At 44.9% G+C, this 17,848-nt stretch overlaps 1 protein-coding gene across 2 annotated transcripts; it reads right to left on the bottom strand.

The window, feature by feature from the left end:
• Positions 1-20: 20 nt before the first annotated feature.
• On the bottom strand, positions 21-16,110 carry inppl1a (inositol polyphosphate phosphatase-like 1a). Of its 2 annotated transcripts, none has more exons than XM_029171163.3 (27): positions 15,609-16,110; positions 11,474-11,537; positions 10,839-10,983; positions 10,337-10,418; positions 9,759-9,905; positions 9,378-9,468; positions 9,200-9,289; positions 8,346-8,444; positions 7,216-7,366; positions 7,000-7,106; positions 6,807-6,909; positions 6,508-6,704; positions 6,206-6,323; positions 5,908-6,004; positions 5,572-5,710; positions 5,357-5,456; positions 5,147-5,235; positions 4,982-5,063; positions 4,792-4,881; positions 4,483-4,596; positions 4,016-4,192; positions 3,763-3,918; positions 3,568-3,652; positions 3,311-3,391; positions 2,460-3,204; positions 2,196-2,329; positions 21-2,082 (listed from the first exon to the last, which is right to left on the bottom strand). In XM_029171163.3, the coding sequence occupies exons 1-27, from the start codon at positions 15,791-15,793 to the stop codon at positions 1,983-1,985; spliced, it is 3,768 nt and encodes a 1,255-aa protein (XP_029026996.1). In that variant the 5' UTR covers positions 15,794-16,110; the 3' UTR covers positions 21-1,982. The 2 variants fall into 2 exon arrangements, with proteins under 2 accessions (XP_029026996.1, XP_029026997.1); XM_029171164.3 differs by having other exon boundaries at positions 3,577-3,652.
• Positions 16,111-17,848: the final 1,738 nt, after the last annotated feature.

Raw genomic sequence — 17,848 nt, 5'->3', positions numbered from 1 at the left:
AAATAAGGTATTCTGCAAAATAAGGAACAATATTAGATTTTAATTGCAAAAACGCACATGGTTTGAACAATTTGTATTAACTTAACACAACTGAAGGAAAGGACTACATGAAGAAGCAAACAACGAAGGCAAGTCCACAGAGAACACTGAAAGGTCAACAAGGCCTAAAACACATGGCATTTAAAAGATCTCAATGGTGAATCCACCGACTCTCAATTAGGATCGTTTGGCTGTTAAAATATCACATAATACAGACATGTAGCTAAGGCTAAGGTTGTGTGTATTTAGTATTTAGGTCAAAAAATAAAATTAGACTCCATTAAATCAGCTACAGTCAGGTTCTTGACATAATATCATATTTATGAAAATCAGGTAATTTAGTAATATTTGAATCATCCACATCAATTAAACAAATGTGTCCGTTATGCTGATAAATCCACATTAGTATTTGCTAATTCATTTTTCCGTGGTTTCTGGTCAATTTTGAGGATTTAAAATAAGATTAAATGAAGGCAGTCTGAACATGATCAGTTACAAACTAAGCAAACGGCTGAACTAACTGAAGTATGACTTACTACACGAGGTTAATGGAGTAACAGCACCACCTGCTGGGTCCATCAGTGAACAACGGCCCTCACGTTCGTGTCCTACTGAAACCTGGCTCAATCACCCATTTCCTGTTTTGATGTCATTTAAAAAAGGTGACACCATCTCCCATTCATACAGATGTCATGGTCCTAAACATCTGGGCCAGTAATAAAACAAATGCAACAAAACATGACATGAAAGCGCACATTTAAATGTTTTGGTTAAATTCGTTGCTTAGCAACTCTGACGTGGAACAACCTCTAGCTTTCCTAAGTATGAACCTACTCCCTGAAAACTGCTCCACTTACACAATTAAAAATGAAAACGTTTAAAACATGCGAAACCGACACGTGTAACTTGCAAATTAATTATAAATTAAATGTTACGCCCTCAACAGTAAAGGTTTGAGAATGACAAATGCACTGGATAAATTCTTTTAAGTGATATTTCACCTTGGTGCAGCATTAATGATGGCATGTTTGCCGACCAGTCAAACACAGACTGTCCCCACACACTTGGTGTAGGCACACTACACACTGGAGGCAAGTCATGCCAAAAGCTGATGACTAAGAGTTGCTCAAATGTTAGACCAAGGTGAAATGTACACATTTTCTACTGGTTTCGTTGGTTTGTTGCATATTCCCTTTATCATTAAAAACAAAAACAACCATAAATATACGCAATGACACAACACGGGCTTCCTTGAGCAAACCTGCTACCACTTCCTGTTCACTTCCATCACAGAAGTAAAGCCACTGCTCTACCTGGGCCATTAGCTGACAGATAGTTTAGTGATTAGATCAGTGGGGAAAACCTGAGAGTCATAAGGAGAACACATTATTGTTAATACAGTCTGAACTGAACAGGCTGAGTGTTTGAGCCTCTGGTTTACTACAAAGTCCTTTTCAGTCCTTTTCATTTAGATTTAAACTAATGCAATTCTAATTATCCATTTCTATCAAAACTCTGTTACTTCTCACTTAATGTTCCTCAGAACTAAGGAAAAGCGTCTTAATTCCCGCTTGAAGCTGCAGGTCAGTATTGATCATACAATGTCAATATCAGCTTTTCTGTCCCATTTCTGAAAATAACATTATCCAGCAAAGAATAGAAGCACGGGGTTATGTAGTGATGCTTCAAGGATTAAAAGGATCCTCATTAAATAAGGCCACGTCGATCACAATGACAACACGTATACAGTACACATTAAAAAAGGACGCTGGTTCAAAAAGTGTTTGCAAAAGGAGTAAATGGAGTGCAATTTCTCTCAGAAGGCACAGTCTGGCATCAAGTGGCACATTCCACAGTTCAGTTCAGCTGTGATTTGGCCTCTCAGGACCTGGCGACTTTGGCAGAACCAGGTTTGGACCAGTCATAGACCAGTTTGGTACAGTTTACTTCGGTTGCGGCTGCTGCCTGAGGCTCTCCAGCAGCATTCGCTTGTGGGTGGGGTCACGCACCCCCGCTTCCTCCAGGTCTTCCTCAGTGATATCACTAGAAAAACACAGAAACCCAACTAGTATAAAAACAGCAGGATAAAAATTGCTGCCTCGTCATGAATTAAAATAATATACACACAGTAACACAAGTGAGAGCGGTAGCTTTACCTCAGGAACTCCAGGTCGTCCCAGCCGTTGTGTAACAGACCCTGCTCATACCGCTCCAGTCCCAGTTTCTGCAGCCACTCCCCCACTGAAGATTCCCCCACAGACAAGGATGAACTGCTGCTGCCCCAAAGTCCCTGAACAGAAAAAAAAAATCAATCATCTCATCTCATCACAGATGCAAAAGAATTCTGCATCTCACTTGGGTTGACCAGTAAAAAAGCAGCACTCGAGCTTGTCTTGTTGAAGAACTGATTAATCGGTCACCTCCTCAGGCATGTCTTCTGCAATGCTCTCTGTGATGGGGTTCCTGGGGGGGAATGTACGGCAGGCATCTAGACCCAAACCCATGGGTGGCCCTCTGAGAGGCGGCGGTGCTGAGGGAGCGCGTGGAGGCTGCCCCGGGAACTCGGTCTCACTCAGCGTTTTCGCCATCTGCAGCACAGAACACGACTGGTCGTCCAGCGCCCCCGGTCCGACTCCGCCCCCTCGCCTGAAGCCCTCCCCCAAGGCCGCTGGGGCAGCGGTGCCAGCTGCTGAGATCCTGACCTCAGTTAGGTCCGGGTAAAGAGGACGAGGTTTGGGGAAGGTAGGGTCTGCAGCCATTTCCAGGGCTCCCTTGGGCAGAGGAGGAGGCGGGAAATCAGGAGGCGGCCGATTTAGTGTGCTTCCAACTGTGCCTCCAACACCTCCAACCTGAGCCCCAGTCATGCAAACGCCTCCATCGTCTTCTGAGGAGCCCTCCTCACTAATGGCACGAACTGGGTGTCCTGTCAATGGCCTGCGTGTGTGAGGAGGCCCCGAGGCCGAACAGGGGGGTTTGTTTCGGGCTGCAGCTGAGGACGGAGGGGCTTTAGCTGCCTGGGGATTCGCAGAGGTAGGAGATGGGAGAAGCTCGGGGGAGAGAGCGGCTGCTGACTGGTTGGGAACGCCCTCTAAGATGTAGTAGGCGGGATTATTGTAGCTGTTCTTGCAGATGGATGGATCGCTGTCCAATGTATCCTGCTTGGATCTTCACAGTATAAATGAAGAAGAACAGATGAACAGATTATTGCTATATAAAATCAAAAGGCGTTCATGGTGCTCACTCTGCATAAGGCATATGAATTTGTTTGTACCTTGCAGCAGTTTCCTCCTTCCTTTCGCCCTCTTCGCTGACTTTCCCAAGCTCTCCCAACTGTTTACGAACCACAGACGGCCTGCAAAGAAACAACGTAATAGGACTCAGATTAGCAAAATGGAAAATCCAGAATCTCCAATTTAACATGTACAGCAAGGCTTGAAGGCACACATTTAGCATAATTAACAATAATGTCGGCTCCATTTGACAATCTGACTTCTGCATTTAACAAAACAAATAGCAGATTGTACTGACTTGACATACTCATGTCCTGGTCTAGAACCCATCGTGGATTTCCCTTTAGGTCCGCCCGTCTCGTCCTTATCCACACTGATCCACTCTAAAAGGCAACAATAAGTAGCTTGTTACAAAAAACGTCGATTCTATCCATACATTTAGTCATCCACTGTCTGTCTGCATGGTGCACCAGACTAGACATTTATACATTACCATAGAGTCTCTCCCTGGTTCCCATCCGTTCGGAGGGAACTCTGACCCTCATGGACCCCCTTATGTTTCCTGTCTCCTCGCCACGGTGGGACAGGTAGGTGTGGAACTGCTGTGCCGTGCTTCCAATCATTGACTTCAGTGCCAACACACACTCTCCTGGTCAGGGGAAAAACATTCTTTTTGTCAGATTAAATGAAGAACGGTCACCCGTGAAACCACGCTAGAAACACCAACTGCAGTCACATCTTTATACCATAGGACTCATATCCATCCAGCGATTTCACTGTTAGAAGGAGATGTTGATCCTGCAGGTACTCGATCTCTGACAGCAAAGGTTTGAGTGTCGTTAGCTGCTTGTTGGACCAGCCCACACGCAGGAAGTTGACGTTGTCGCTGCTCTGACTGTCGTTCTCGTAGCTCTTCTTAAACTCTGCAGGTGAGAGAAACAACGAGAAATGCAGGACAGAGTGGGTGGGAGAGAAACAAAGGGAACAAGGTGGGGAGGAAAGAAAGAAGAGGAGGAAAACTTTGCATTTCATTCAAAAACAGGGCGATGGGAACAGCACAGGGTAAAACTGGATTCTAGCTTAAAGGAATTACTGACTTCCTGAGATGGGGAGGGAGAAAGGACCATAGAAGACGAGAAAGCAGATACAACTTTATTATATTCACCTGGGAATAAAAATAAAAAGAGGAAAAATAGCAGATTTGTTATCTAACCTTCAAGACAAGTGGAGTAGAATTCAATGAAGAACTTTGTTCTGCTCGCTGTCTTCACTATGGCCTCGATGCTCTCAAACTCGATGTAGGCCTGCTCTGAAGACTTTGGCAGGCCTGGAAGGAAGCAGATGGGGAGCAGGGAATGAAGAAGTAATGGAGCAGTAACATGATCATAGGTCATGAATGTGAAGAGAGTTTGAAACATTAACCAGACTTCAGAATGATCAACAACAGATGGGAAGAGGGAGTCGGTTAAGAGGAACAAATATGAGCATTGACTGATAATTCATTCAGCTAATTCATTTGTACCTTTCTTGGAGACAAACTGGGAGGTCACCCCCACCTCAAAGGTAGCAAAGACTGGGGAATGATCGCTGGTCACTATGTCATCAGTACAGCCTGTAAACAAAAGGTCATATGTTAATGCTTTTCTGTTAAACACAGTACGTAGCTACACCACCAGAACTAAACTGTTGGAGCAATAGGCAGATCCTTTCACCATAGGAGTTGGAGACAATGTGGGTTTCTGGGTACGACTTCCACAGGATCCTGTCACACCATGATGGAACATTAGTCCTCATCTGGGACAAGGTGAAGGAGACATGGGATGTTTAGAGTGACTCAAAGAAAGTCTAAAAATATCAATATAAAATAGTATACGTACTCCTGTGGCTTTCTGCTTCTGCCACACATATGTGTCTCTGGAGCCCCGTTCATAGCGATAGGTGGGAGGAAATGAGATCTCTTCCTCCGCTGTGAAAAGACATCTACAATCAGAAAGACTGAAAACTATATATAAACTGGAGTAAAACACTGAACATGAACACGTTAGTCGTATTTTCTTGACTGTTCGTCATCATGTATTTTAACTGACCAAAGCGTAGAAAGACCTTGTTCTTCTCTCTCTCCAGGTTGAGCTGGTCCACCTTCAGCAGGGGGTCGAACTCCTTCCTGTTAATGTAGTTTAAAATCTCCTGCACACAAATATAATAAAACCACAATATATATCTCAGAATGTAATAACAGAGTGCACGTGTGTGTGTGTGTGTGTGTGTGTGTGTGTGTGTGTGTGTGTGTGTGTGTCTTCACCTGTATGTCCATATCCAGCCTGTAGTTGAGGTCTCCAAGCCAGAAAAGGTGCGTGAAACGCAGAGAGATGTCGAAGGAGCTCAGCTGTTTGTCTCCTAGTGACAGCAGCCGTAGGATGTCAAGGTAGTTCTGATTTCTCCTGTGGGGGTCAAAGGTCATATTACAGGAAATAAAAGGTAAAAATGTTGTGTGCTGTGTGTATCTGTATGTTTTTAAAGAGAGTAGAGCTACCATAAGGGCGGTCTGTCCCTACAAAGTAAGATTCCGGTGTACACACACACTAAAGGGTCAAAAGACGAATGTGAGCAAAATGTGGTGTGGGACAGTGGAAGGTACCTGGCAATCTTCTCATTCCCTGATGTCAAGTGACAATTCACAAAACCGAAAGATGTCCCATTGAACATGAACGACACACCCACCGCTCCTTTGTTACCTGGGAGGCCAAGACACCACACATGCAAATTCAATACAGAAATGTCTCACGTTGTTTAATCAGATGAAGAAATATATCGGGGTATCATTTTACAGGGCTGGGGTTACTTTTATTTGCTTGCAAAGTAACCCTTTGACATCAAGGAGAACATTGTGAGTCAAGGATTAAAGGTGTAAAGGAAGAACAAAGCCCTGCTGTTACCCAGTGTGTTGGCGATGCCCGTCTTCACACTGGACATTCCCACGTGGCTAATTCTGTTCTCATGTTCAGGTTTCACCAACACAGCAATTTTTATGCTCCACAGACTCTGAACTGCGATCTATAACCAAGAACAACCCACATTATAATCACATGTGCAATCACGGCTGTTGCATTCCATCATTCTTTCCCATTGGTCCCTAATCAGACTGGTAATTGTAAATAAGCACAAATAACATGTAATTAAATATTGGGAAACTTTACCAACCAGCATTTAATGCGAGTTTATTGAAATATATTCTCACCGGTTTATAATCCAATTCTGTGTGTTCCTTCAGCACGGCACGAAGTGACTCGACCCACTCACGATCACCCACCGAGTTTTCCTGGGTTCCGAAGACGTAAAGGTCATGAGGGATGGTCACCGTCATCTCGTCCAGAGTCTTCCCAAGGCCACGACACAAAACCCACGAGGTCACGGATTTAGGCGAAGGCACCGAACCTGCAGGCAAATATCAAGTTTATCATCAAACACACTCCTAGCAGTACGTGAGTGTTGCTGTAACACAGATGACCTCTAATAATGTGTGCGTGCCTGACTAACCCATGTTCCAGGTTCCTATGAAAATGGAAATCATGTCTGGTTCGTCCTGGTTGGAATGTTTGTTCTTCATCAGCTGCAGCAGCTGGCAAAATGCTTCTCGCTTCTGAATCACACACAGACATCAGTTAGTGGAGGCTGCAACAAAAGGCAGCAGCACTAACATTCAGTGTGTGTCCGTGTGTGCATGCGTGACCTTGGCACTGGTGAAGATGAAGTCTTTTCTCTGGCTCTTGTCCTTCTCCTTCTCAAAAACAATACCCAGCTTATTTTGCACACGCTGGGACTTGATCAGCTGGCGGACTGAGGGAGATGGAGAAGGAAAAACAGACATTAATGGTGCATTAAAGATCTGGTCTTTTAATCAGATTTTATTTCTGAATCATTTGGTTAGTGTCTATGAGCGTCTCACTTTTATCATGTGTGAAGGTGGTCCAGTCTTCCTGGCTGTCCTTCACCTTCTTCATCACTACCAGTCGTCCTCCCTCCACGTCCACTGAGAGAGTGTATTTCTGACTCTTTCCTATTTTCGTCAGCTCTGCCAGGTAAACGTCCAGCTTTACCTGCAGCGGATAAGACGAGAGGGATTTACAGTCTTATTTCACGTCGTCTTACATCTTCGAGCCACCAGGGGTCTCCAAAGTGAAAGTACTGTATGTATGTTTTCACATACACAACAGGTTTGCTGCATCAGCAGCATTAAACGTCGGCAATGACCTGATCATCATTACTCAGAAATGTTGAAAGTTATGTGACAAGACAAGACTTTGAATTTATCAGAAAATAGGTTTAACCATTTAACACCTTCCTGTTGTCACTTTGAGCCACATTACAAGTTAAACATCAAAGAGGCCTTAGAGCTTGAGTGGGCGAATCATGTGCGCCACAGCTTACAGATATCTCACTATCGTAGCACCATTTTGTGTTCCTGTGTAACAGGAAACTGCTGAAGGGATCCAACCACAGAGACTCTGACAGTTAATGTTTAGAATCTTATACATACCTTTACTCTTCCGTCTCACATCCCCTGCAGTGCTGCCACTGGCCATATTCTCTCCTCAGGTCTATTGCTTCTGCCCCTAACCAAAACTCCTTGATTCCTATTAGGTGTGGTACATGACATTGCTTCCAAACTAAGACTATATGCTATTATAATAATGCTATATAAGTATATGTATAAATATATAAAACATATATATTTATATATTATAATATTAAGATATCTAAATGTCTACAGTAAATGCCAATGCTATGCCAAAGCCACTGACGCTACAAGAAGTTAATTCACACTACTTAAGTCAGTTCTGCTGAAAAATGTCTAACAGTCAGGTGAAGAATGTGAAATTTCACAGCTTATTTTACTAGTTCAGTTTGTTCTTTATGAAACTAAATTAAACTAAACTAACCATAGACTTCTGATTGCATGTAAGAAATAAAATCTTGAGGCATCATAGCATCGGAAAACCACTAAAGTGTGTGTGTGTGTGTGTGTGTGTGTGTGTGTGTGTGTGTGTGTGTGTGTGTGTGTGTGTACACACATACCTCAAAGGCCTGCACTGGGATTGCTTTGCTGTGACGCATGCAGAGAGGAGGAGGGGGGCATGGAGAGGATAAACTCATGTCCTGGAGAGCTTTCAGAGCCTGTGGGGGAAAACAATAGGAGGGGAGGGAGATGAAACAATAAGTAGAGATAAAAAATAAAAAGAGGGAAAGCAACATAGACATTAAAAACACAGAAATAAACCGTATTGTTTTCAGCATCAGTGTTTGTATCAACAAGGAAACAGTTTCCTATTTCCTATTCAGGCTCACAGGGGCAGGGAAGGTGGAGCCAGTCACACCATGTGATTTGTGGCACTTGAGACCATTTCCTTCCCAGCCTGCTGAAGCTGCTTCTTACCAGTCAAGTCCAACGATTACCGCACACGCACAGCTGGTCACACTTTACTTTCAAAGTACAGATAAAAGGCATAAAACCCAACTAAATGGCTTTCTGCTGCCAGAACATATCCTTGAAATGTTTAATAGTATCATACGCGCCTGGTTGTCTACACATTTTAAATAGGTTTTTAACAGACTGCATCAACAATCAGACAAAGAGCATGTGCCTAAAATGTCACCCAATACGCCCATCCTTCTTTTTATGTGTGTCTGCCACGTGTTGTTTATCAAGGACCCAACAAGACACCCAGCAGCCCACTGGGATACTGGTGCAGCTGGCAGGCCTTGTGGACAAATGATCCATCACACGCGGAGGGTTATCTCAACTGGCCACCTCCAGCTGGCAGCTGCGTGAGGTCTGTGTGTGGCGTGTGCACACACCAAACACACAGGGAGACAGATGGAGCGAGGCGAAGCCTACACATGGCCAAATGCAGGACATGTACAGTATGTACCTTCTTCTCTATGGAGGAGAGCAGGTCCTTGAGGACCGCCAGCTTGGTCACAAGGTTCTCCAGCTCCTGGTCTCCACCCTGATTCACTGACTGAACACAGAGAGGCGCACAATTAGAAAGAGTGGGAAGAACTACACTTCATTCCCATCTTGCATTCAAAGAGTTCATGGAGCTGTACCTGCTGGATCATCTTGGACACCATGAAGGCACTCTGCTGGTCAAAGACTTTAGACAGGATCTCTAGTCCAGACAGAACCTTATCCACCTCCCTGAAAGAAAAAACACAGATCCAGAGATGCTGTTTGTATGGAAACTGGGACTGTGAAACGCAATAATAAACAATATAATATAACCACATGATTTTGTTGCTGTATTTGAGCATGCAACATGCAAACAAAACAACAGGATGAGGTAGTTCGCAGTTCTTTAAGGAGGGACAGGAAGTCTTATAGTGTATTAGAAGCTTAATGTCATGAACAAGTAGTCCTATAGTATATTATAACAAAAGAATAAGCCCATGTCTGTGGTATATACAGATGGGCTGCTTTGGGATTCTCACCCATTGAGCCGTTTGCAGGAGGCCACTAGTGTCTTGTTGAGGTGAGGCAGGGAGGAAGCTCCCTGCTTGACGGCCTCCAGGTCCAGAGCGTAGCTGCCCTTTAGGTACTCATGGGAGATGGTGCTCAGGCCGTTCGCTGCCGGAGGGCTAAAACAAATTCAATGATGATTATCTGTAACGTGCATCGTCTGCGTGACTGTTTTTCTGTCTTGTCATTTTTAACTTGCATTACAGCGATGCTTTGTCATCTTAGGCCCCAGATGTGCAGCAAATACGCAGTCAGGACTTACACGTCACGTATTTTTAGAGAAATGCTATATACTGCCTGAGTTCTGAAGGGGAACTAAAGGCTAAACTATTGAACTTATGAACATAGTCAAACTTTGCGTTTAAAATGATTCACACTGTGGCTTCAAAGATCAGTCATGTTTCCTGCACCCAGCTTTATTTTTAGTATGTATGCAAAACATAAGCTTATTAAAATGCTGCTTAATTGAGCTCACCGCCATTGTTCATCTCCTGATAGACATGATAAAGGTGTGTACATATTAGTGGTGTGATCTGGACAAAGACTGTACCTGTCTGTGGGTGTGTCAGGTCCAGGAGGAGTTGAAGTAGAGGCAGAGCGAGGAGGGAGTGGCGGCTTCTCATCCTCCCCATCTATCAATCACACAAAATGAGGGTTAAGCACCAACAACACATGCTGCAGAGAGAGAGTCCCATGGTTTTCATCCCACTTCTCTCATTCAACTGTTTCTTTCTCCTTATTTTTCGCTGGCTCTTAAAACCATGCCAGTCCAGGCCTCTGTATGCTTACATACATATTTCCATTAATAAAACTGCATTTTCCAGCTACAGGCATTTATTAGTGTGAGCGCTAATTGTGTTAAACCTATAAAAGCTTCAAGCAATTTCTACAACCTGAATAATTAGCTGAGACACAGTTATAAACAGAGCTTTAACAACTCTTTTTTTTCCCTCCTCACATCTTTTCCTTACATCTTCAGTGGGATGAACAGGATAGGACTACACAAAGTGATGGAGGCTGGGTGAGCGTGCTTGGATAAAGGATAGAGATACCTGAGTAGTCTCTGTCATCACTGACTGTTTCCTCTCTGTCCACAGCATAGAGCAGGGTGGTGACCAGACCCTGGCTGGGTTGCAGGTACAAGGACACCAACTCATTTAAGGTTTTAAACCGCTTAGGCTGCACACCCTGGGATGTCTGAGAGGGACAGAGGAAGCGAGGAGAGGTATGCACATTACAATTACATTGAAACTACTTAGCTATCAATAGTCATGTTAGTGGAATGCCTTTGCCTCCCTTCTGTTTTGCAGTTTATGTAGTGTATGAGTTTTGGTTAGGGGCCAATGTGACCCAGTAGCCTCAATAGGTATCAGGAACGTCTGTTTTTGCAGCTATGGCTAGTTTCACTGTAACAGCTATGACCTCATAAAAACCATATAGCAGTCATATGTGTGATGTGGCCACGCAGACGCTTTGAAGTATGAAGTGTGTGCGCTTGCGGCTACGGGTGGTGGGGACTTCACAGCTGTTGGCCACGGGGCACAAAGAAGCTGTTTGTTGGAGTGTGAGAGTGTGCGAGCGCGTGTGTGACTGATCAAGATCGGTGCCAACACAAGCATCTCTGGCTGCCAGCTGCTACTGAAACAAATACAGTGTGTGTGTGTGTGTGTGTATGTGTTCTCTTTACCTGCACAGCCAAAAATCCCTCTTCATCTGGGAGGATCCGGTATGTGTGGACATGCTTCTGAAACCTGCAGAGAAACGTGGTCGGTAGGTTGGAGCAGTAGTTACTCAGCCAGAGATTTCAAATCAGGCATTAGCGCATAAACTGTTGTACTTGACCTCAGTGCATAGGGGTGTGTTTATGTATGTATGGGGGGATTACACACAGAACAGAGTGTCAACCTGCTGCTGTCTGTCATGCCTGAAAATGGGCTTTATTTTCACTGATGCATTAAAACACAGCAGAGTTGATCTAGTCCTTACAGTACAGTAACATTTACAAAATAAAATGATCTGAGACTTTACTAAATCTCTATGTGGTTATTTCAGTTAACATTGAACCCACTCGCTGATCAATTCTCTGACATTGTGACTGCACGTCCACGACTATACGCCTGCAGTCACAAGCTGCAGCTCAACGATTTCCATGTGAGCTCTTCGTGTCTGCTCAGTGGACCGGACAGAAAATGTTCAATTTGCCTAGCAAACACTGTGGTTGATGGTTGTTGGTGCATGTGTGTCACGGCTGTGCATCTGTTTAGACGGGTGAGTGTGGGCAGATAATGCAAAACACTTCAGTAAAGATTCTACTTCTCCATATTATACCCTGCACTTACTGTATGTACAGGATGTGTGTCAGTGTGTGGAGATACAAAATATTAATGGTGGAAATCCATTCTGTCTTACAGAGGCAGCAGTTTTTGGGATTGTAAAATTGAAAAAGTTGTTGTATTATTTACACACACACACACACACACACACACACACACACACACACACACACACACACACACACACACACACACACACACACACACACACACACACACACACACACACACACACAGTCTTCCAGGGTGGGTGCAGGGGTAAGCAAAGCCTGACACATGAACTATCCCTATTGTCCATCTGACCTCTGATCTATATCTAGATGTAATCCTGTCAGATTATAAACACAATTGTACTGTACGTCTAGTGGTGAATAATCCATCCACCAAGTGCAGTGTACAGAAGTTCGCGTTTGTGTGTCTTCCTGTTGGCAGCTGATGAGATTCTCTCCAGCTCTTCGGAGTAAATACTATTGTTTCAGTAGCAGCAGTTGTACCGGGAGGAAGGGTTGTTCTGGGATAGACATACTATAGACCCAAAGAGCACTCAGCAAGCGTTTGCCATCAACAACAGTCCGGGCTGAGGGTAATGAGATTGTGCTATGAATCTATCAATCAATCGTCATAGAATTTTATATAAAATATATAAATATATCATACATATATCATTTTAGGCTTCTTCTCACACATGCAGCCACCTGTAAGTGTAATAAAAAAGGTAATCAGACAATTTGCTTAATATCCTAAAGAGCAAACAAGAAGCAAAACCACAGAGGTCAGATAACATCCCCCTTCAGGAACAACACGTGACTGAGCTCTAGGCAGCACTGAGCTAACTCGTTTTGAAGTATGCGACATAAAACAGCTTCACTCCATAATGAATGATGTTGTTTAGTGCTGTGTATGTAGATGCACGGTTATGTGGTGCCATAACTGTGCATCTACACACACACACACACACACAGTGCTCACTCTCCTGTGTGGTGAATGGAATGCCGTCACAGAACCACGCAGGTCTCAAAACACACACACTGAAACGTACAGAGTCATGCCTGAACCCCGACATGTTTGGACGCGCTGCGCTCTGAGGAACATCTTCCTGACAGTAAAAATAGAAAAACCTTCAGTGTCTCCCTGTCATCGACACGGAGATGTGTCGACTCAAGACATTCATGAGCAAATGGCCTCAGCACACGAGGGAGCGAACAATGTGGCACTGCAGGTGGAAACATCTCACAAATTCGTTATGTTATCACGAGTAGCTAGAGTCAGTAAGCACTGTAACTAATACTGTAACTGTGCAACATATTCTTTATAACACAACCCTTGCACTATTTTATAAACAGTCAGCTTCTCTGAGGGGTCATTTCCTAAAAAGGTCAGCACACACCCCTTAAAATGTGCATTTGAACACACAAAACTCAAAGCCCAGAGACTAATTTATACAGCAAGAGGAAGTGAAAGTCAAAAATATAAAGACAGTCTGGTCTGGGAGCCAGCTCCGCTGCGGATACAACTTCTGCAAAGTTACCAACTTCACACAACGGCGGAGTGGAAAGACTTCCTAAACACGCTGGTGCTTCCAAAGCCGTCAAAGGGGAAGTACGACGCTGCCAGCGGCCGTCACGAGGGCGGAGGCAGAACAAAATGTCAGATGTAGAGGCCACGATCAGGTAGAAATCCTGGCAGGAACTCGCTGTAGGGCCAAATATCTACAGAACCTGGGTGTTTGGATGCAGCTCAGACGCTGCAGGGCCCACACTGGGTCACGGCTAGGATCTGTGTGTCTGTGGCCGATTCAAGTCGAGGGTGATTCATATATTACATCCTGGAAGTGTGTTTTTTTTGTAATAATTATTACATCCTGTGACTATGATAAGAAATGAATGTATCATCTGACGACCGGATATGCTCCTTTATTAAATCAGCGGTTTTTGGAAAACACTATTTCACCCCTAATGTCAAACAGGCAGTTTCTGTCTAACTCGCCTGTTAACATTTGTCCACATAACTAGTAGCGGAGTAGTGACCGGTGATAAACAACTCCACTGGATTAAAACTAAAAGTGTGGGTTTGAGGTCCTGGCTACGTTACTTGTTTTGTTTATACAGCTTGATTAGTTTTTAAGTCATACGTGCTTGTTCATCAGATAATCCTTTATCTGACAGCGGCTCTGTGTAACACCCATTACTAAAGATTCAGCTTCAGTTTCCAATTGATCTTTAATAGCCAAGGTTATATAGTGTATATCGAACCATATAGTATCTGCTTTTGCTGTTGTTTTAAATTTGCCTTACTCGCTGAGCACAGCGTAATTTACATTACGCTAGTTTTAATTTGGTAGCTGATACAGTGGAAGTAGCAATACATTGTCCACTAGAAGCTTAGGTGAGATGAAAAAAAGCAAACAAACATCTGAAATGAATGAAAGACCACGATGTAAAAAGGTGAAAAGGGGGAGGAAGTGGGAGGTGGAGGCAGAAAGAAAACGGAAACAAGTGATGCACGGATGTCAGGAATGTTGTTGACCATCAAGTAAGTGACTGCATGACTGCAGCACAGCATAGTTATGTGGGGATCATCAGAACTGCTCACAAATCTGTCTGAGTGCGTATTTTACTGGAGGATGACACATTTACCCCCTTATAACTTTAAATCAAAGGTTCAGTACTACCGCTACTACTAAGTATCCTGGGCATCAGCTGTGGGGAATATTTAGTTGTAAAAAGTTTGTCTACGCTAATATCAAGCGGAAGCTCAGCTTTTCATTGAGTCTGCAGAGAATCAGATCCGTTTATTCCTGTCTGTTCGTGCAGTCTGCGGACTGGAGGACATTTCATCTCCTGCTTCAGCAAAGAGGAAGCGTTCACTCCGTGTTCATGTACCTGTGTTCAGGTAACACGGCTACAGCGATCCCATCCGGAGCTGCCCGCCTTTATTTACCCTCCGTGCCGCTGCTCCCAACCCGCAGGCTGTCTGTGCGCCACCGCAGCAGACAGACAGGCAGACAGACAGGCAGGCAGAAAGACAGGCAGACAGGCAGAAATACAGGCAGACAGACAGACAAACAGGCAGGCAGACAGAAATACAGGCAGACAGACAAACAGAAAGACAAACAGACAGGCAGACAGACAGGCAGACAGAAAGACAGACAGGCAGAGAGAAAGACAGGCAGACGGACAGACTCTCCCACTCACTGTCTTCAGGAGAAAGTAAACAAACGCGCTCGTCTTGGTTAACGGCCTACGCAGGCTCGGGTGGGTACGAGGCAGCCACACGCTGCACCCACGGCACGCGAAGCCCGCGCGTCGCCGCAGTCCGGGGTGGTTCTGCAAAGTTAGAACGGAGTGAACCGGGCTTTACAGACGCGCCGTTAACGCTGCACGTCGGCTCAAGGCGCGCGCGCTAGCTTCCCTCGCCTCGAGAACTCTCCCCAATGGACGCAGGGGGCCCTTCCACCCAACTCCCGCGAACTCCCGTGGAGTTACTTACAGGACGCACAGGGCGTACGCTCCGGTCACACTCTCGCTGTCCCGCACCAGGAAGCTGCCGTCTCTCCCGGCCCGGGCCAGGAGCTCCTCGGCCGCAGCGCGACTCAGGTCCCGGTGATACCACATCGGCGGTGCGGGCCCCAGGGGGGAGATCCCGCCGCCGCCGCCGCCGCCGCCCCCGGCCATGGCCACAGCCCTTCAAACCGGGTTGAACAGCAGCAGCAGCAGCTTCCCGTCGTCTCCGGAAAGCCTCCGGGTCCTCGTCCTCCAGACCCGAACACTAGTCCAGGGAGCGCGGCGGGTCGGACAGCGTTAGTTGAGCGCCAACGTTATCCAGCCGCTGCTCGGCGAGGCTGCACAAGTTGTTGGTTTGCCAAGTGCGCTGTTTGTGTCCGTTTCCTCAGTTCCTGAAGGACTCGCACCCTCCTCTCTCGCTTCCCAGTCCCACGGAAATCAGGGTATGTAAATCCACACTGCAGACTGGGGAGCGACTGCGGGGACAAATTGCGTCAAGCCCATTATTACCTACACACCGGCGACTTCCCAATTGTATTTTCAAAATAAAACAACGCATTGACACATTTGTTTTGGGACATTTATTTTGAAAAGCAAACCAGGCAGGGTTTTTCTCCCGTCATGGCCACCTGTAGCTAACTTTACAGAAAAGTCTGAAAAGGGATGTGGGGGGATAAAAACACACCAGGATGGCGAAATAAAAAACAAGAGCTAGATCCTCATGATATGCAGCTGTACCTTAACTTTTCTTCAGCACAAATTGAATGCTTTTAAGAGTACCTTTTTACTTCTAAAGTGGCTAAAAAAACTTTTCATTTTGTTGTAATACTGACCAAATCCTTTATCCTAGCTTTAGTTGAAATAGACTCATTTTTTGGCTTTTAGCTGTAAGCAGGATTACACTATTTAGAGTAAACCGAGGATTTTCCTATGAAATCCACACTTCACCCACATGGTTCCAACCCTGACAATGTAAATGAAAATCCCTTTTTTAAAGTTGGGCGACACACTAGTAGCTCACATGTCTTTCACTTCACACCTCTTTAAATACATTATCTGGACATCTCAACCTAAGTGTAACCATCCGCCTACTGAAAAGCTCACTGCATTTTATTTGGTAATTTGTTATTATTATGTGTTATTATTTCAATTATTTATTATTTTAAAACACTTAAATATAGACACGAATATGGACAACATGACTATTTAAAAGCTGTCTAGACACATACTTAGTAGGAAAATGAAAAAAATTATGTGAAACTGGAGATCGAGAAATGGACAGGCCACTGTATGAGGCCTGTGACCTCAGAAACGCTGAGTATTAATAGCCACAGGGACAGCAGCCATCCCACTACTATTCCTGGATGGAGCATCACAGCAGTGTGTGTGTGTGTGTGTGTGTGTGTGTGTGTGTGTGTGTGTGTGTGTGTGTGTGTGTGTGTGTGTGTGTGTGTGTGTGTGTGTGTGTGTCTTCACCTGTATGTCCATATCCAGCCTGTAGTTGAGGTCTCCAAGCCAGAAAAGGTGCGTGAAACGCAGAGAGATGTCGAAGGAGCTCAGCTGTTTGTCTCCTAGTGACAGCAGCCGTAGGATGTCAAGCGAGAGAGAGATTTGATTGTAAAAACAATATGGCATTCTGTTGGGATATTAAAAGTTTGTTGCAGGATTGTGAGCAAATATTTTCATATTTCTGTATTTTGAAACTAGATTCCATGTGTCATAAACTGCTCTGTGTAAATAGTGTAACTAGTGGATAAGACAGCATATTGATGGTGATGATTGAAACATGTAAATCAAATTCAATGCATCTGGACTCTCCAGGATCCTACGCCAGGATACTGTTTGTAGACTTCAGCTCTGCCTTCAACACAATAGTTCCATCCATGCGTCACGACAAACTCTCCCAGCTGAATGTGCCTGACTCCACCTGCAGGTGGATCACAGACTTCCTCACTTCCTGGGGAGACTTGTCTCTCATTCCCGGACAATCAGCACTGGATCCCCCCAAGGCTGCGTCCTTTCCCCCCTGTTCTTCTGCCTTTACACAAATGGCTGCGCATCTGGACACCAGTCTGTCAAACTCCTGAAGTTTGCTGACGACACCACCCCCATCGGCCTCATCTCTGACGGAGATGAGTCAGCCTCCAGGAGGGAGCTAGCCAGTCTGGTGTCATGGTGGAACGCTAACAACCTGGAGCTCAATGCTCTAAAGACAGTGGAACCTAA

Source organism: Betta splendens, chromosome 13, assembly GCF_900634795.4.
Source record: "Betta splendens chromosome 13, fBetSpl5.4, whole genome shotgun sequence".
In the NCBI taxonomy this organism is placed as follows: Eukaryota; Metazoa; Chordata; class Actinopteri; order Anabantiformes; family Osphronemidae; genus Betta; species Betta splendens.
This window is presented reverse-complemented; position numbering and strand designations above follow the sequence as displayed.